At 42.9% G+C, this 15,721-nt stretch overlaps 1 protein-coding gene across 1 annotated transcript in view; it reads left to right on the top strand.

The window, feature by feature from the left end:
- IMPG2 (interphotoreceptor matrix proteoglycan 2) overlaps window positions 1-7,548 on the top strand; it is a 64,784-nt gene extending 57,236 nt beyond the window's left edge. Inside the window, exons 15-20 of the mRNA XM_075709178.1 lie at window positions 722-941; window positions 2,132-2,342; window positions 4,538-4,726; window positions 4,914-5,112; window positions 5,974-6,053; window positions 6,935-7,548. Coding sequence (XP_075565293.1) covers window positions 722-941; window positions 2,132-2,342; window positions 4,538-4,726; window positions 4,914-5,112; window positions 5,974-6,053; window positions 6,935-6,947 — 912 coding nt within the window. The 3' untranslated portion in view covers window positions 6,948-7,548. The remainder of the gene's footprint in view (window positions 1-721; window positions 942-2,131; window positions 2,343-4,537; window positions 4,727-4,913; window positions 5,113-5,973; window positions 6,054-6,934) is intronic.
- Window positions 7,549-15,721: the final 8,173 nt, after the last annotated feature.

Below are 15,721 nucleotides of genomic sequence, written 5' to 3'. Positions count from 1 at the left end.
TTGGGGTGCGTTGTTTGTCTTTTTTTTCAGTCAGTAGTCTCTCTAAAGTGTAACTTTTTAGCACTATCGGCCAGATGCTCTGCTGATGTCAATAGGTGTAGTGGTGTAGCTGAAGTCACTATGACACTCCCCTTACTTGCTTCCAGAGTGCTCTGTATTTAGTCTATAGGGAGAGAGAAGTAAACAAACAGGGGCTGTGGGGAGGTAACTTTTCTGCAACACTTTCAACCCGTCCTAAGTAAGGGGTAGTTCAGGGAGCTGAGCAAAGCCTCACAGGAGTTATACAGCAACAGTTGTCTAAATTTTAACTGGGAAATTCCCCTCTCCTGACTGAAGTGAGCATTTTGTTGTGGGAGATGAAGGGAGCAAAGGAGAGAGCAAGAGAAGGGAGACATGCTTGAAGAAAATACCCTGTGAAACAATGAGTATGCCCAGTGCTTAGATCAAGGGAGAGTACCATGTGTGTCCCAAGAACTGTATTTCTGAATGGCAGATTTTTGCAAACTCTCTGCAAATTGGTATATGCTTAAGAACTGTCTGAAGTTACTTGGGCTCCTGGCAGGCTGCCAGCATGGGCTTCCATTGGGTAAAGTTTTAATGCCCTTGCTGTGGGATTTAGATAAAATAATTCAGACTCCCGCTGTTTGAGGCAGTAACAGTGCAAGTGGCTTGAGTACAGATACAAAGATTCAGCTTTTCTGTCACGTCTCCTGTGTTGCAGCTGGTGCCCTACCTTCAGTCAAATCTGACAGGCTTCCAGAATCTGGAAATCCTGAACTTCAGAAATGGCAGCATCGTGGTGAACAGTCGAATGAAATTTGCCAAACCTGTGCCTCGGAACGTCACCAATGCTGTGTACATGATCCTGGAAGACTTTTGCAACACTGCGTATCACACCATGAACCTGGCCATTGATAAATACTCCCTGGATGTGGAATCGGGTAAGGATGGCAGGGAAAGCCAATGTGGAGCAAGGGATTTAGAGCAACTTCTGCTTTAAGAACTTGCTAAGGATCCCAGCAGGTCAGAGACTGCCCACTGTTTTTCACAGCCTGGGCTTTAGAAAGCCAGTCTTTCACAGAGTACAAACAAACAAACAAATAAAAATCTGTTAAGGGACTAAAGAGATGAAAGTCAAAGTGGGACTCAGACTGAGCAAACTGTATAGGGCCCATATAGAAATATGGGGACAAAATTGCCTCATGGAATACTCTATATAATGCCAGTGCACTTTCATGGGGGAGTAAGGGGAAGGCTTCTCAGTGAGATCAGTGGTGCATGTGATCACGCCCACAGGTGGTAGCCAGCTTAGCTGCCAGGTAGGCATCCACATGGGTAACAGCTGCTGCCCAACTCGTGTGGTGAGGTCTTAGTTGCACTAAAAAGTTACAGGCCCTCTTAGTTCACTCCTCTGATACAGGGAGAAAGTTTTTTCCCTGTCCAAGTTAGCCAGCAGTTTACCATAGAAGCAACTCAAAAATATTTCCTGGTTTAAGGTTAGGAAAAATAACAGTGCTGACCTGTTGGCAAATGGTAGCTGTTCTTCTGAGGTAGCTTTCTTATAAAGGTGGTCTAATTAGCATGACAGATCTTCAGATATTGATCATTTAACTGTGTGCCAGCCCTGTTATGCTTGATACAAGTGAGATATCTCAAATGCTACAAACTTGCGTTCCTTGCAGACAAAGGGAAATCACCTCACAGTAGGTGCTGAGTGCCCGAAGTCCCCTTGCCCTTCCCTGTACACTACTTAGATTTTCTATTACAAGAAATATTGGAGATCAGCTGTGTTTTACTCATTTGCAAAATATAGTTCCAGCAGACAGAGAACATCTGAGGTACTGCACATTCCAGTAAGGAAAAGAACATTTTATACTTGCTTTTTCAATTGGCTTGTTGGGTGGTCTTAGCCATGCCATTGACATGCACTGTGCAGACAGAGATGAACAACACTTCCTCACGCTTGTTGACCTTAGCAGAACCTTTTGTTACTCGGGAAAGATGCATGCCGGATTTTTGCGGTTTATTTTAACTAAGGGATCATTAGAGAAAATGGCAGCAGACAGCCAGCGCTTTGCCTCAGGTAAGGTTCTCCTCCATCATTAATATTTCCTGCTTTGTGTATTCTCAGGTGAGCAAGCAGATCCCTGCAAGTTCCAGGCCTGCAATGAGTTCTCCGAATGCTTAGTAAATCGTTGGAGCGGGGAAGCTGAGTGTGTCTGCAATCCTGGCTACCTAAGCATCGACGGGCTGCCGTGCAATAGCATTTGTGATCTGCAACCAAACTTTTGCCTGAATGATGGGAAGTGCGACATAAGCCCTGGGCAAGGGGCCATCTGCAGGTAGGTCATCCTGCTGTCTGAAGTATGCGTTTCCTGTATGAAAACCCCGTATTGTCTCCTCTATTGAAGCATTCGACAAGATTTGTGCAAAATTCTGTAAGATAACGTGTAACAAGTGAGACAATAATGATTGTCATTCATGTTATGCTGCTGAATGGAGGTCCCAATATAAACGTTAGTTTTCCTATATAAATACTGGAAATGAGACAGCAACAAATATCTTTAATAGAACAGAAACATAAGGAAATAAAACTAACTAGGGAAAATGGCAGTAATGGAACATACTCAGTTGTTCAAATCACCTTCGTTGACCTTTGGGGACAGAATTTATCTCAAGAGGTTTTCTCAAGTAGCAAAGTGTTAGATAATGTCATAAAACATATGAGAATTAATTCCATCACAAAAATTTGTATCTGGAAGGCATATTCATGGAGTATAAATATATTAAAAATAGTGCTGTTGGCTAAGAAAAAGTCATAAAAGTAAATCATTGGCCATTTGGGAAAAAAATCATGTCTGCTTCATAAAAAGATCAAGGCACAGGCCCCCTGGTTCAAATTTTTGCTTTTAAAAAGATACAGGTGCATTTGAACAAGATCTCTGTATTTCACAGGTAATTGAAAAGGCTTAGTGCAAGCTATAAACAAATTGATGCTCCCTCTGACATTGCCCTTAATTTTTCCCTTTTCAAGCAACGTAACACTATTTTTAGAAACAAAATATACCTATCAACAAAAGGTAGGAGACTTACTGCAAAAAGAATAGTACTACTAATAGTTATTATTTATGTTACTTCAGGTGACTTTTTTTTTTAAAGAAGCTTACCTAGAACATCTCTAAAATCAGTCTTAAGAGTCCTAGCAGTTAACAGGAGAAATAGAAATGTTTTTTAAAGCTACAAACATGGATATTATCACAGATGTACTATAAATTTTATCATATTTGTATAATAGTGTTAATTAGAAACAGGTAAGTATCTGGACTCAAGCATGCTCTGGCCAGCATTTATTAAGAACTTTTTGAAAAATTTAAAGTATCGCTTACTACTTTCAGAAACTGTTTCAGATATTAATGTTAGAAGACTTAATTTACTGATGTTTCTTATTAATAAGGTTCATTGTTGTGAGTGGTTATAATGTTACAATTCCTTGAGTTTTTATAGCAAGAACTTCCAAAGACAAATAATGCAAATATATTATTTTTACTGGTATATTTAAAGTCAGTATTAACATTAAAGTTCTCACGTTCAAAACCACAGCAAGGCAGAAATAATGAATGCTGTTTTGGGCAAACGTTCCAAAGATACACTCTTGAACACACACTCCTTCTAGTCGTTTGTTTTATGTATTTATTTAACTAACCATTGTGGAGTTTGCTACACTATAAACATTCTGCTCATTTAACACATGTTCATTTGTATTTACATTACAATATGAATAACACAACTGCTTTCTACCTTTACAGTGTTTGATATGTCACGTGCAAGGCTCAGTCAAGGCATAACTTTTTACTTAGTCTAAACACCTTCCAGTTTTAACACATCACGGGATACTCTAAATTGCAAAAAACACAGGCTTTTTCCATCACAAATGCATTATCCTTTTATTATTTCACCTGTCTTCACTCAATTCGATAATTGGGGTTGTTCAGCCTGGAGAAGAGAAGGCTGTGGGGAGACCTTACTGTGGCCTTTCAGTACTTAAAGGGGGCCTATAGGGAAGATGGGAACAATCTTTCTAGCAAGGCCTGTTGTGACAGGACAAGGAGTAATGGTTTTAAACTAAAGGAGGGTAGATTTAGACAAGATATAAGGAAGAAATTTTTTACAATGAGGGTGGTGAAGCACTGGCACAGGTTGCCCAGAGAGGTAGTGGAGGCCCCATCCCTGGCAATATTCAAGGTCAGGTTGGATGGGGCTCTGAGCAACCTGATGTAGTTAAAGCTGTCCCTGCTCACTGCAGGGGGCTTCGCTAGATGACCTCTAAAGGTCCCTTCCAACCCAAACTACTCTGTGATTCTATACCAAAAAGGCTGTTCACAATAATAATAAAAATGAAAGAAAGTTGATGCTTGAACATGCAAAGGTATTTATTGAGGTGACTTAACTGAGGGCACGTCATAACAGGAAGTGAAATCCATTTACAGTAAGCAAAGCATTTGCTGGTGTTTAATTTCCCCATTTTTCTTTGCTGCAGGTGTCGTGTGGGAGAGAACTGGTGGTACAGAGGGGAGCACTGTGAAGAATATGTGTCTGAGCCACTGGTTGTGGGTATTGCAATTGCTTCTGTGGCAGGATTCCTTCTTGTGGCGTCTGCTGTCATCTTCTTCTTGGCCAGGACCCTTCGAGACCAGTACACAAAGAGTGACACCGAGGACTCACAGGGGTAAGTGACACCACCTTATATTTTAAAACACATCTTCTACAATAAGGATAATTCTGTCGTAAATCTTGTATCACACAGTTGACAAGCAACAGGACGTACAGGCGCCTCCAAACGCCAGGGTTCCTTCATCTATCTGTTGCCCTTCCAGGCTGCAGAGAATCTCACAGTTTGTTTATTGCTCCCCCAGGCAGGGTGACAGCCTCTCATCCATTGAGAACGCGGTTAAATACAACCCCATGTATGAAAGTGATACGACTGGCTACAGCCATTATTACCGGCGATACCCTCAGCTAACGTCCTACAGTTCTACCAGTGCAGAGACATCCACAGACTACAGCAGTGAAGAGATCAGGCACATTTATGAAAACAGTGAGCTTACTAAGGAGGTAAATGGCCTTGTTCTCATAGCGGCATGGAAAAACCATGTACACAGTAAGCTTATTCCGCACTTGTAACCTGAGAGGTGGGCCCAGTCTTTCCCCAGTCTCTATGCTCTAGATAAACAAGTTGCAACTATGGCTGCTGCAACTGTTTAAGAGAAGAGAGAAAGGATTTCTTTCCCTGCTTGCTATTAGGTATAGAGAAAAGAATGGGTGTGCTCTGACCTGTAGTGAATTTCACATTATAAAAGAGCTGACTGCTTAAGTAACTTCACGGGAGTTCGGGAGGTTTGCAGTTGTATTGCTTGACACAGCCCTTAGCTTTTAATGCCAACTGCCTTATGTAAGAATAGTTATACAGTGAAAACCTGGCACATCCAGGCCCTTTTCTTTAAAGAAGTTTAGGTCTTTCTATAACCTGCAAATTAGATCACATCCTTCTGCTTTCTTCCTCTATACACAGTGTCCAGGGTTTACTCTAGAAGGCTAAAGAGAGGGGATTTACATCCAGGGACTAATCACAGATCCTTAAGCAACTGTGAGAGGTGTGAATCCAGCCTGTAGCCAGGCTTGGAGGCAAAGCACCTATGAGAGACAACTGGTTTTGTTAAAGCCTGTTGAAATGCTGCACTCTGTCCAAGCCCTGGTTTTGATTTAAACGTAAAGTATTACTGGATTCCAATGAAATGCTTCATTTCAAAAAAAATAGTGTGAAGAAGAATTTTAGTATTGGATTGCCCAATTTCAAGGTCTACTCCTTCACATAGCAAAGCATTGGAGTTTTATTTTCCAAAAAACAGCAATCAGTTATTTCAGTAGTATTCTAATTTCTATTATGTATTTACAATCGTGTTTCTTCTATTCTAGGAAATTCAGGACAGAATTCGAATTATAGAGCTCTACGCTAAAGACCGTCAGTTTGCAGAGTTTGTTAGGCAGCATCAAATGTGAGTGAAGTGTCTTGTCTGGATAATTCCTTTGATGTTTTCCTCGTGTGGCCTTTACTACATTACTGTATTTTTCATATAAAGGGTCTAGAGATGCTGGGACACCAGAGGTTAAGATTTCAACATTATTTCTGAAGAGGTTCAACCCTTTTAAAGTACTTAAAATAATCAGTGTCAAAAGTAGCCCTAGAAGGCATGTTAAAAGCAGTGAAGAGAAATCCCAAATTTAATGGGTGTCAGAGAAGCACTGACATCGATTTTAGGTCCTTGCAGGCACAGACAGAACCTTCTTAACCCTTCTAGTGTAGTCACTATTGCCAAGTGTTCTATTTAAACTAGAAATTTTAAAAGCATGTTAGTTTATCTTGAGTTCTCAAGACTTGGCAACTAACCAAAACCCAACAGATCACCAGTACAATCCTGTCTGGTATGGTGGGCACCTACCACAATGGAAAGCTTACCATGCCAAACAATTAACCAAGCTGAGCTGTGTGCTTTGTTGAAAGCTAACCATGAAAAAGGGCGTCAAGGAATGAATTATTAGCATACACGCTCTTATGAACTGCACTCTCACTGTAGCAAGCAGCGAATTACAGCTAGCTGGGTTAGTTTGAAAGATACTATAGTACAATTCCTTGGGATCCTATTAAAAATAGCTACAGTAGCAAAAATCTTGTGTTCCAAGATCATCAACTGTACTTTTTTTTTTTTTAATTGAAAGTAACAGCAGTTCACATTTTTCCATGTCAGTTGTTCATTTTTTTCATCTTGAAAAGGATCAGCGTCTAAATTTTCCACAGCTGGAAAGTAGTAAGGGCTGCCTTGAATCCAGCGTTTGAAAGAGACTAACTTAATCATTGCTTCTCTGTTTTTCATTTCAGGAAGCTGCTTTAAGAAAAAAAGAAATCAGTAGAATGCATGTGGGAGATAAAGACTACCTTGTTGCCATAGCAATGGGCTCAGCTGTAACTGCAAAGTTACTTATAGTCTTAACATTGCATGGATGGATACAGATGTTTTCTAAATGAATGGCTAAAACATACAGATGTCTGTTTATCTCAATTACTTCTGGCTTTTCTGTGTAAAGTGACATTTTTAAGAGGTGATCAGAAGTGGCAGAGGTTATGAAAGTTCATTTTTCTTTAACTCTGAAACGGACAGTGAAAGTTTGCATACCAAGGCAAAAGATCTCCTCGGGGAAGAGAAGATACATGCACAACCAAAATAAAATGCACATTTAAAATCCCTGTCCGGCATTTATCCCCTCACTGGAGGCTACTCTAGCGATTTCACAGGTATAAAGCACTAGTGGAAAGAGGTATTTGGTTTGCACGAGAATAATTTGTAGGGGAGAACTATTGTGCTAGAATTACGTTAGCGTTATTTTAAGGCATTCCCATTATAAACACAAACATAACCTCACTGGAAAATCGTTCTTTTGTACAGATGCCTGACGTACATTTTGTCACCTGGCGTTAGCAAACCGGAGCATAGTACTGAGCCTGCAGGCCTCTTCAAGGCTCTCCCCAGCCAGAGGCATCACCGCTGCCTGCCAGCGACCCACGGGGCGCCTCAGCAAGGCAGGGCAGTGCTGTTGCAGAACAGTACCCTGGTTTCAAAGCCAAGGTGGTTCGCTCTCCAGCTGTTCCTGGCAGACACGCAAGCTGGGGCACAGAAGGGCTCCTGTCATACAAATGTTCTGGGAAGCTTAAGTGACTAACGTTGACATTTTTGTATGTAGAGAAGCTGTTTGATATTTTATAAGTTAATACACGTTATTTATTTGTTGTGTATCTCCCTACCAGTTTACGTTCATAACAGATTTAATTCTTGAAGTAGAAAGACGAATAGCTTAATGATGAAATGCTACAGTGGCATTTGTGCCGATCCTTTTTAAAAGCATATTTAGTGTTTACTCAATGTTGAAATCAGCCAAGTAATGTTTGAATTTTCTTTACTGAACTGGACGATAGCCTGCCACAAGCTCTGTTTCAAAACCAGGCTGTGGTACTTCAGTGCATGCGTATTTGGTAGATGGCAGCACTTCCCTATGGGGAAGGGGAAAAATGAGATTATTCTTGGCCTAGTGGAAGTCAGCGTAGGATTCCTTAAACAGAACACGTCAGCCTGAAGCATTTTAAAATAGCTGAATTGAGATGGGGACCTCCAAGGTACAGAAGCGGAGTTTTATCTTCAAGTTACGAAGCGAGTTCTGACTCCATGTTAAGGTCTGTTGGGGCTCTGTTCAGTCACCCGGTGTCTCTTGTTTAAGTCATTAACATGGCTGTCAGGGTCAGGGCACTACTGGTCTCACATTAGCTTCTGCTAGCAAACAAGGCCAAGTTATTTGTTATTTCTACAACGTCTATAGTTCTTGGCCCACATGTGCCAACAGCCACCTGATACTTTTTAGGGTTAGGCGATAGTGCGAATTACTTACTTGCCTATAGGCAGCTTAGCTAAACAAGTGAGTATTTCATAGAATCATTTAGGTTGGAAAAGACCTTTAAGCTCATCAAGTCCAACCAGCATCCTAACACTACCAAGTCCACCACTAAACTTTCAGTGCAGTTCTTCTGTGTATTCCAGAGAACCTCACTGCATCACTTGCGTAGTATCTTTTTGCCTTGAGTGGCAGGGAATGGGTGTCAGAGCCACGCATCTGTCAGAGGAGTGCTTGCATAAACCACTGTAAGCCCAAATAACGCAAGAGAGCAGGAAGTAATATGGTGCTGCCGAACATCGTTGTGACCGGATGTTATGAGACAGAGGCCCCATTCTGCTGGGTGACCCCAGGGCTCTCGGAGCAGCTGGTCCGGAGTTTCTGAGGCACAGCCCCCTCCCTCCTGCCCCTGCAGCAGCACGGCTGAGCCATTCCTTAACACCAGGGCCTCTGGTCACGGCAACTGTACGACGTAAAGAAGTACCGGGCTCAGTGTAGGCATCAACCTGGGACTTGTTTCTGGGCTGCCAGCCCTGGGAGATGGCCTCAGTGCGGCTCCTGCTAAGCGCAGCACTGGATGGTGGCTGGGAGCAGGCCCATTTTAACCGTATTCTAGTATTTGCTGTGCACAAGCTGAGGAGAGTCTTGGTTACACTGAGTATGAGCTATTCCAGTGTATATACAGTGAATCTTTTCTTTGTGTGTGTGTGTGTGTGTGTGTGTGTATACGTATGGACATAATGGTATCTTATTTTCACTACAATAAAAAATTATTTCCAAAATACTATTTCTATAAAATTAATGTAGAGACTATGAGTTTGATATGAAAAGAGACCGTATCTTAGCCATGATGGATTGTGCATGTAAGATCAGAAAGTTTGTTGGTTTTTTTTTATTTTTAAACAGAGTTGGTTAAGCTGTTAAACTCCTTTGCTAACAAAAGTGCCAAATGTAGTTCATTATCAGTTGCAAGGTTATATTCTGAAAATTCACATTGGAAAGCACGTAATTGAGTGCTTTGCTTTCATTTAACCTCTTTCTTTGGCCATTTTGAAGATGCTTCGGCTCTAATCAAAGAGCTGAAACATGCTGTTACTTAGGTGATCTTGAAGTCTTAAAAACAAAAACAAACACCCCCCTGCTTCAAACTTCTTCATCTAAACTGTTTGGTGATGCATCTTACGGCAAGCCAAGAAGGACTTAATGAACTTACTTTGATACTTTCCCAATCCAAGACAGAGACAAAGAACTCTAAATACCCTAACAAAAAAAAAAAAACCAACCCAACAAACCCAAACCAGCTCTCTGTACAAATCTACCAGTACTTCTTATCAGTTAACATGCAGTTTTTCACTTGCTAGAAGTAAAAAGTGCAGGTTTGAATGACTGGGCTTGATTTAAGAACATGCACAAAAGCAGTTATTGTTTGCTGAACACTGACAGGTCTATCGGCTCCTGTAGCCCCCCTCAAGGCTTGAAACACAAAAGAAAACAAGGCCCTGCATGACACTGCCAGCTGCCCCCTTAACAGAGGATCTCAAACATACAGTGACCCATTTTGGACCACAGTGCCATGTAGTGCAAAAACCACTGGGTATAACTTCTGCCTTGTGGTGGGTTGACCTGGGCTGGATGCCAGGTGCCCACCAAAGCTGCTCTATCACTCCCCTCCTCAGCTGGACAGGGGAGAGAGAGTATAAGGAAAGGCTCCTGGGTTGAGATAAGGGCAGGGAGAGATCATTCACCAATTACTGTCACAGGCAAAACAGACTCAACTTGGGGAAATTAGCTTAATTTATTACCAGTCAAATCAGAGCAGGATAATGAGAAAATAAAATACATATTTTAAAACACCTTCCCCACCACCACCCCTCCCTCTTTCCCAGGCTCATCTTCACTCCCGCTTTTCTCTACCTTCTCCCCCTGAGCAGCACAGTGGGATGGGGAATGGGGGTTGCGGTCAGTTCCTCACACATTGTCTCTGCTGCTCCTTCCTCCTCAGGGGAGGACTCCTCACACTCTTCCCCTGCTCCAGCGTGGGGTCCCTCCCACAGGAGACAGTCCTCCAGGAAATTCTCCAGCATGGGTCCTTTCCATGGAGTGCAGTCCTTCAGGAGCAGACTGCTCCAGTATGGGTTCCCCACAGGGTCACAGCCTCCTTCGGGCACATCCACCTGCTCCGGTGTGGGGCCCTCCCCGGGCTGCAGGTGGGTATCTGCTCCCCCGTGGGCCTCCATGGGTGCAGGGGCACAGCTGCCTCACCAGGGGCTGCACGGGAATCTCTGCTCCGGTGCCTGGGGCACCTCCTGCCCATCCTTCTTCACTGACCTTGGTGTCTGCAGAGTCCTTCCTCTCGTGTATTCTCACTCCTCTCTCCAGCTGCAGTTTGTTCCCCGTTGATTTGGTGTGGTTCCCCCACCTGCCTAAATATGCTATCCCCAAGGTGCTTCCACTGTCACTGGTGGTTTTGGCCTTGGCCAGTGGCAGATCTGTCTTGGAGATGGCTGGCATTGGCTCTGTTGGACACAGGGGAAGCTTCTGGCAGCTTCTCACAGAAGCCACCCCTGTAGCCCCCTGCTACCAAAACCTTGCCACGCAAGCCCAATACATGCCTATGCTATTTTTTGGGTTTTTCTCAAGGCCTTCCCTTTTACACCTCAAGGCACCAGTCCACAGTGGTAGAATTCTACCACGGCTGGAAATTCAAATAGAGAACAAGCATTCAGAGCTGCAAAACTGACAGCATTTCAGGAACTGCTTGCTCGCCTTTTATTTGGTAGCTTTTTGGCAAAGGACCGAGCCTTGTCCAGCAAAAAAATACTCAGTTACTCCATATCGTTTGGCTGTTCTGTTGTGGTCCAGTCTGTGAACTTCATGTTCTACTGGGTTAACAATTTGGTCCCAGAAAACAGATTTCTTCAGATCCTCACAGATAGCTGAAACTACAATTTTCTCCCACGTCCTCCAAAGCAAGGAAGCCTGGATAAATTTCAGATTTTTTAACAACTGTTGTGGTTTAACCCCAGCCGCTTGCTCATTCCCCCTGCCCTGGTGGGATGGGGGAGAGAATTGGAAGAATCTCAACACTCCTGGGTTGACATAAGAACAGTTTAATAAGTGAAATAAAGTGAAACAGTAATGATAATTATAATAATAATAATATACAAAGCAAGTGATGTACAATGCAATTGCTCACCACCTACCGACTGATACCCAGACAGTTCCCGAGCAGCAATCGCTCTCCCCGGCCAGCCCCCCCCAGTTTATATACTGAGCATGATGTCATATGGTATGGAATAGCCCTTTGGCCAGTTTGGGTCAGCTGTCCTGGCTGTGCCCCCTCCCAGTTTCTTGTGCACCTGGCAGAGCATGGGAAACTGCAAAGTCCTTGACTAGCATAAGCAGTACTTAGCAAAAACTAAAAACATCAGTGTGTTATCAACAGTCTTCTCCTACTAAATCCAAACCACAGCGCTATGCCAGCTACTAGGAAGAAAATTAACTCTATCCCAGCCAAAACCAGGACACAACTTACAGCTTAATCGCTAAAATGGAAAAAGCCTTTTAACAATCAAGACTTTCACTCACGTTCCTCATCAGACCTGCTGGAATTGGTCCTTGTTGTGAAAGGCTGCAAAAGCAGCATGAGAGGACTCTGAGCACTCTTCCACATGGAGTCTGTGGACAGTAGGCATGCCAAGGTGCTAGAGCTCCAGCACAGGGACAGTCATCTCCTCCTGTTAAAACACAAAGCAAAAATACTCACCAACACCAATTTATCTGTCTATCTATAAGCACTATTGGACAGACATAGAGTGAATGTACAGCACATGAAATGTGACAGGGCATTGTTACTATTTAAGTATTAGTAGAAAGCACACAGCAATTTCATGGCACTTTGTTTACTTGAAGTGTACTATAACACCAGCAGCATTTCTGTCTTATCATTCCACTACTTGATCCAGTTTGGGAACAGAAGCTTTATGTTCCACATAATATCCATCCCTTTGCTTTGGTTTCTTGACTGACAAATAAAAAAAAAAAAAAATCCGAAGCTATTTCTGGGCCATGAAAGGGTATTTTTTTTTTTTTTTTTTATTTGTCAGTCCAGGCAGGGAAGTTTTGGTTTTGCCACATTCAACACTAGTCGGCTCCCCTACTCCAGATTATTAATGACCACCAGGAATTTTAGTTGAGTTCCTGTCCTCTTAGAGTCTCACCCGTGCTGCCTCTCACCCTCCATGCTGGGTCACCCACTGTGCTTAGTAGTGGGAAACATGCTCACGGCAGTCACCTCTGCTTGGAGAATGACAGCAGGTTGCAGAACTAAAATGACAGCTTGCCCGAGGTGCTACAGCTGTTCAGAAGGAGCCAGCTGAACACCATCTAAAAAAAAACCTGTGCTTTTAGGTTTCCTATGTTTCCAATCTAACACAAACCCAGATTTCGACTCTTATTTGTTTCAGGATGAAAAATACCCTCAGTACTGGGATTTTGTGGGATGCATGCCAATTTATTATTTTTTAAATCAGTTCAACTGTCAGCACATCTAAGGACTATGTTTATGTATTAAATATATAGGATGGGGTAAACTACACTTAAAGCCTGACCTTTTATAAGTGGATGCCCCCTCACCAGCTCTCATTTATACAACCAAACCAACAAAAAATGCTATCTGTCTTGAATCATTAGAGGTTGAAATGTTATTCACAAGTCTCATATTAAACACAAATCAGAGTTAGTGTTAACTGGAGTTGCAGTTGCATCTCTACAGCTGATTACCAGATGGGGAAACTATGCCTTTCTGGAAAGGCTGACGTAGCTTGAACAGAAATGAAAGCAGGAACAATAATGGATACGGCCATACATCAAAACTTTATGCAGTAATGTGGGCATGTGGCTGGATAAAAGAGGGCAAGGGCAGAGGCAGATGCTTGGCAGTGAGCATACAACCAATCCCAAGAGTGAAAGACCTCCATCTACTCACAGGAGACAGCTACAAGGAAATCCACTCAGCTCCACCTAAAGAGGATTACACAGTGATTAAATGACCTCTTCTCCCATAAAGGGAGGGGGATGCAAAGCACTTCTAGCAGCAGCGCAGGGCTTACGTCTCCTAGCATGACCTACAGGTAGGTAACTGCTGGCTGCCGTTCACTGTTTACAGTTCCAGTCATCTGCTCAGTAAAGAAATGGCTGTTCTTCCCGTCCCTGTTTTCAGATGGGAAGATCAGAGGGTTTTGATCCACAAAAATGCTTTATACAGTTCTCCAGGAAACCAGAGACCACTGCATAGCTTTTATTTTCTCTTTTGTTACTTCTTATTTAAAGTTTTGATTAAAAAAAAACCAAACCAAAACAACCACCAACAGAAAAATAATCAAAAACCTTCCCACACTTAGTTTTTTAGGGTTTGCTTTCTACCCACTCCCCTTAGGCATGGATGGAAAGGCAGTGTGGTTCTACAGAGCTCCTCCATCAGGAGTTCTCACTTTGCCCTTCTCCCCACCACACCAGCGTTTAAAATGTCAGCTCATGCGGACCTGCTTTAAAAACATCAAACCAACCAACCCACCCCACACTGAAACATCCTCCCAAGGCTTGCAGTGAACGTGACTGGGAGCCTCATACGTGCAGAGACCGACCTTTCAAGAGAGTCAAATCCTTTGCATTATGCATATAGCTCCTGATGGGATGTCATGTCTAACGCAACACTGAACACACAAAGCTAACAGAAAGCAGAACCAGTGGGTAGATGGCTTAAGAGTAAGGCTGATAGTAAGTGTTTTGGGGCCATCTCTCAGCACACCACATGACTCCACTGACATTTTTCAAAGGGCAAAGCACTTACCTGCCGAGAAAAAAGGAAACGGAAGCTGCTGGTAAGACATTCGAAGGAGAGAATAAGTCCCTGGTTTGCAGGCAGCATAAGCCAGCCTCCAAAAAAGGATCATTTAGCCCAGAAAGAAGGAAGAAAGTCATGTTAGGAGCAACAAAGTAAATGAACATGTTATTATTTTTAGGGTTTTTTTCTATATAAGGAAGAGGAAAAACATCCCATAATCACTATACGTTCAAGTCAACAAGCTGCTCCTGGCTAAGTATCCTTAGTATTGCTTTGCAGAGGGGAGGGCAGACCTCTGTTTTGCCCATGTCCTGGTTTCATCTGGGATAGAGTTAATTTTCTTCCTAGCAGCTGGCATAGTGCTGTGTTTTGGATTTAGTAGGAGAAGAATGTTGGTAACACCCTGATGTCTTAGTTGTTGCTAAGTACTGCTTATGCTAGTCAAGGACTTTGCAGCTTCCCATGCTCTGCCAGGTACACAAGAAACTGGGAGGGGGCACAGCCAGAATAGTTGATCCAAACTGGCCAAAGGGCTATTCCATACCATATGACATCATGCTCAGTATATAAACTGAGGGGGGTTGGCCGGGGAGCAGCGATTGCTGCTCGGGAACCGTCTGGGTATCGGTCGGCGGGTGGTGAGCAATTGCATTGTGCATCACTTGCTTTGTATATTATTATTGTTATTATCATTATTATATTATCATTACTATTTTACTTTATTTCAGTTATTAAACTGTTCTTATCTCAACCCCGGGGTTTTTCTCACTCTTACTCCTCCGATTCTCTCCCCCATCCCACCTGGGTAGGGGGAGTGAGCGAGCAGCTGCGTGGTGCTTAGTTGCTGGCTGGGGCTAAACCACGACAGCCCAGTCAGGCCCTCTGCAACCTGCAGGTGCTACACGCAGAGATAAGCAGGGAGGAAGGATTAACTGAGTATATGTATCTAGGAAAGGAGCTTAATCGGAAAATTTTACTTCTGAAATATTAGTGAGGGATGTGCATGACCGAGTATAGCTGAGGTTCTGCAGCTTCACTGCTCAGCACCTAGTTCAGAACTATCTTGTATCAAGTACCCTCAAGCTGTTCGTGAACAAACTTGTAAACCATCAACAGTTGTTCCTCTCCATCTGGAGCATTGCAAAGTGTTCCACGTCATGACACAAAAACCTGATTAGCTGTGCTGACCAGTATGTTCCACAAACATATAACAAACCTTCCCACTGTTTAATTATTTGTGTGCAAAAAGCAGATGATTTTACAACATGAAAAACTTGAGCTGGCAGATCATGGGGGGGAGGGGGGAACCAAACAAGAAAACCCAGCAAAAACAGCAGAGCTATTCAGCCCTGTAATACAGAAAACCAAAGATGTGAATTC

The sequence above is a fragment of the Pelecanus crispus genome, chromosome 1 (assembly GCF_030463565.1).
Source record: "Pelecanus crispus isolate bPelCri1 chromosome 1, bPelCri1.pri, whole genome shotgun sequence".
Lineage (NCBI taxonomy): Eukaryota > Metazoa > Chordata > Aves > Pelecaniformes > Pelecanidae > Pelecanus > Pelecanus crispus.
This window is presented reverse-complemented; position numbering and strand designations above follow the sequence as displayed.